General features: G+C 43.7%; 1 protein-coding gene across 2 annotated transcripts in view; it reads right to left on the reverse strand.

Annotated features, from left to right (window-relative positions):
- Positions 1 to 4493, reverse strand: part of UGGT2 (UDP-glucose glycoprotein glucosyltransferase 2) — a 235857-nt gene that overhangs the window by 145865 nt on the left and 85499 nt on the right. The window contains exons 14-15 of one of the 2 annotated variants that reach the window (XM_025200351.1): positions 1698 to 1783; positions 132 to 215 (exon numbers count right to left, since the gene is read on the reverse strand). In XM_025200351.1, coding sequence (XP_025056136.1) covers positions 132 to 215; positions 1698 to 1783 — 170 coding nt within the window. The remainder of the gene's footprint in view (positions 1 to 131; positions 216 to 1697; positions 1784 to 4493) is intronic. The other variant, XM_025200352.1, reaches the window with a different exon arrangement.

Raw genomic sequence — 4493 nt, forward strand, 5'->3', positions numbered from 1 at the left:
AGGGGAGCTAAAAAACCTCCAGATTGAACTCCCTCCACTCCCTTTCCCCCCTCCCTTTCTGAAAACAGTGACAGGCTGGGAGCTCAGCAGACACAAGTTACAAAAGAAGCTATATTATGAAAAGTCTTTACCTCATGCAATTTTCATCCAATGACCCATTTTTGAAGCTGTCTGCACCCATGCAATTGTGTTTGGTCACAGCTATAAACTGCTTTCTGTGGCCAGATAGGGAAAAAATTGTCAGATCTGTCCGCACCCTTAATGTCTGGATTGTCTACACATTAACATCTGAAACTAGTTTTCAGCACTCATTATGCTGCTCAACGGTATGCCAGTCCAGGGCAGGATTATCTATGATCTGTGCTATTCAGCTTGTGTTACATTAAGGTGCAGCCACTCTAGGCTACACCTTAGTGTAAACACCCACCCATCCCCACTCCCCTGCTGAAAGCACAGCGCACTGTGTACTACCAGAAAGGGATAACTGTCCATATGTTAAATTTATTGTGGAAAACCTTTCTGCAACAAAAAAGTTGCTGTATCAAACAGCAAGCCTTCAGCTGCAGACCTGACATTTTGAGGGCCATATCAGTTTCTTCTTTTTTTTTTTTAAAGCAGGACAAGAAGCCTGAATACATGACTGCAGGATTTTGGTCCCACGAAAGCAGAAGATAAGCATGGCAAATATGCGTGTCAGAGTCTTTAGATTGGTGTACAAACAGAAATAAATTATATCATACATTGTATCATTTGACCCTAGTGAACTGAGCCAGCATTCTGGAGAATATGCCACATTCATTGCCCCAAATAGGAAAAACAAGCAATGATGATGTCCATCTACTTGATGTCAGGTGATGTCTTCAGCTCAGTATCTCTTGGAGTAATTCATATGATCATAGGAAACCAGGGCTGAAAGGGACCCCGTGAGGTTACCTAATCCAGCCTCCTGCTCAAGGCAGGGTCATCCCTGACTAAACCAACAGAGACAAGTTTCTGCCTAAATACTGTATAAGTAGCATTCAATAAAAAAGGAAAACTAAAGAAACTGGAGAATATATTTAATCTTTTTTCTAAAAATGTATACATGTGGGTCAGTGTATTATACACTGAAATACTTATTTACATTTTATAATTATAAAAAAAATCTTAAAACTAAATTTAACATAAAATTTTTTCAACACTGTCCTAAGAAACAATAGTGCCCATGGTGGTTGACTGAAAATCTCTTTTAAACGTTGGCCTCTCTCTAGTTATTTGTAGGGAACCAGTAATATTCTGAAGAGGAAAAAGCTATCTAAATAACTGAAATTACTACCAGCTCTAACTCATTTGTTATTAACTCCATGCTTTTTAATATACTTTGCTTTCAATTAAAGCTATCATGGACATCTAGTGAGATTATCTCCAAAGATAATTCCTAGAGAAATATTGTCAGCACATTCTCCACTTACTGGGTAATACACAAGTATATCCAATTGCAACTTCCTGGACTTTAGCATTCAGTATTCTTGAGAATATCCGCAGTATGCTTAACATATCTTGATCATCTAGTAAGCCTAGTGATAACATACTGTATTGCTGCATCAATCAATTGCTTTTAATTCTATATTTTTCATTTGCAGTTTTGGTGATGAAGAGAAAAATAAATATTTACAAAAAAGCAGTGACCTTTAGATAACATTAAAATGTTACATTACCTAAGTGGCATGTTATGATGATAGGTTAATTCTGCCAGTTTCATAAAATCAGCTGCATTTTCCTGGACAGGATCAATAAACAGTACCTAATAGGAGAAAAGACAATATATAGCCACTATTTATTCTTGATAAATACTTTTGGCCCTTTTCTGACTTAGAATCAGAGGTAATATAAAGATTTTAAAACAGGGATGGGCAAAATATGGAACCATGGGATGAATTTGGCCTGCCAACTGATTGGATCCACCCCATGAATGGGCAACCACCAACGGATCACATCCAACCTGTGGCTGTCCCTGCAGTGTCCAGGTGCCTGTCCACTCCCTCTGGGGGCAGCCCAAGCCACACCCACCCAGGGCAGGTTCCCACCGATAGCCCCAGCTCTGGCCAACACCCACAGCTTCCCGGCAGAGCTGTTCCCAGTGTGGCTACAGCTACCTGGGTACTATTTGCCTCCCCCTGCCTCTAGTGGCTCCTCCTCCTCCTGCTCCTGCTGCACGGCTCCAGGAAGCAGGTAGCATGGGGAAGTGATGGCATCTGTGCTGGGCACCACATGTTAGCCAGGTGGGGCTCCAAGTCCAGCTCCCAACCACCTTCCACCCAATCCACCTGCCTGGCACGCTGAGCAGCCACCCACAGCTGGTTTCCAGGATCTAGTGCACAAGCAATACCCCCACATACACATGCACATCCCCCTCCCACAAACACGCAATATACAAGAGTAAGACTTTATTTTGAGCTATTAGGCAATTGCCACTATATATACTTCTCAAAAACACACAAACCAGGACAAAAATTATTTTTTAAAATACATTTAAAATATTGTAGATGTTATTGTAGTTGTTTGATTTTTAATATATGATTTTTTATCTATAATTTGTTAAAATGATATCAGCTGAAAGATTTTTGCAGCCCTCGACAGCTCATCAAAACTCATTAAGAGGTCCACCAGCCAAAATAATTGCTCACCTTTGTTCTAGTAGGAACTGTGCAATACTACATACAATATACAGTACACAGTTCTCTGTTGTTGTCTGGAAATTCATTAACAATATGCACTGAAACAATTTCAGAGTTTATGTAATATTACTAAAAATAGAAAAACAGGGATAATTACCAAGCAAATATTACATTATCAGCAGGGATCCTGGTTTTCTCTGATAAAAAAACCAAACAAACAATTTTCGTATTTAAAGAAGTAACCCCAAATCCACATTTTTCCGTGATTAAAATGAAACACTACCAATAGATAGATATAGAGTGGTGTTTCATTTTGATCATGGAAAAATGTGGACTTGGGGTTAATTTTTAAGCTGAAAATTGAAGATTTTTTTTATCAGAGAAAACCACGATCCCCGATTATCAGCAAGGATCCTTGTTTTCCCTGATAAAAAATTGAAAATTCTCTGAAACCCCCCCCACAATTCATGATTAAAATAAAAGGCCCCCCCACAGCCCTGCAGGTGCCCCTCACTCCTCCCCACAGCCTCCTGGCCCTGCTGGTGCCCCTTGCTCCCCACCCACAGTCCTTGTCTCCTCCAGTCCTGCTGGAAGGGGCCCCCAGCTGCCAGGGCTACAGGGCCAGGGACCCGGGTTCACAGCCTCCTGCCCCTGGCAGGAGGCCACGGCTGCTGCAGAGGAACAGAGCATGGAGCCCGGCTCTCCCCACCCTTGCTGCCTGCTGCGGGCTCAGGCAGGGGGGAGGGGCAGCGGCTCCCCACTACTATGTGCACTCTGAGGGGGGAGGGAGGACCCATGCCCCCCAAATCTGTGTGCAGGGCGGGCATGGGGGCAGGCTACCCGCTGCGGGCTTGGGCTCCTGCCCTGCTGCCCTCTTCTGGGGCCTCTGCAGCCCAGCGTATGCAACCTGGCATGGCAGGGAACAGCAAAGCCACACAGGGATCTCCTGATTCTGAGGACCAGCATCTAATGCAGTGGTAGTGGTAGTCCCAGTGCCAATACCCTAATGGTTAAAACACTCACCCTGCAGTCTGAAAGCATACAAATGCACATCTCCCACTTTCCCAAGCACCCAGCTACAAAACAGGCTGGTTAGGGGCATCCTTTAGCTATCCTGTTGCAGCTGAGCCACTAGCACCCCAAGAGTGCAAGATTCATGGAATCAGAAGATAACAAAGAAAATGGAGCCTGACTTTTCAACATTGTTAGGCACTACTGTGGCGAGGAGGAGTCCTAAGTTTTGGTTCCTGCTGCTGGGAGTATTTCAGATTTTTTAATAAGTGGCTTTAAAATCAATATAGAGTCCTGGGAGAACAGACCAGAAACTAGGTCTTACGCATCCCAGAGGAGTGCTGTAACCACTACGTTGCCAACGCATGCTCCCTCTTGTGTTCTCTTTCTGCTCAGAATGCTCAAGTTGCAAATACTCAAAACCTAAGAAATGTTACATTGATGCTGCCAATTGTAACAGGCCCATCCCTTCTTTTGGTGCATATGTAATATTACGGTCCCTAACATGTGCTCAAATAGTATTTTTTCCACAGGCTTCTGGCCTCATTTACTACATTCTGGGAATGAGTTAGGGATGTGTAGTAAAGGAAACTATTGTATGTGGGAGCCTGCCTCTGGGACTTTTTGCCAAAGATGAAAGGTGTGTGGTGACTGATGCAGGGGGTGCAGGAAAAAAATGAACATTTTTATGGTTTAGGCCAGGGATTAGCGAGATACAGCCTGCAGGCTGCCTTTGCCTGTGTCTGCACCAGGGTGAGGCAGTGAGGAGCTATGCTGGGGCTAGGCAGTTTCTGCCTGCACCCACGCCGCTGCCATTTCCTCACA

The sequence above is a fragment of the Alligator sinensis genome, unplaced genomic scaffold (genome assembly GCF_000455745.1).
Source record: "Alligator sinensis unplaced genomic scaffold, ASM45574v1 scaffold740_1, whole genome shotgun sequence".
In the NCBI taxonomy this organism is placed as follows: domain Eukaryota; kingdom Metazoa; phylum Chordata; order Crocodylia; family Alligatoridae; genus Alligator; species Alligator sinensis.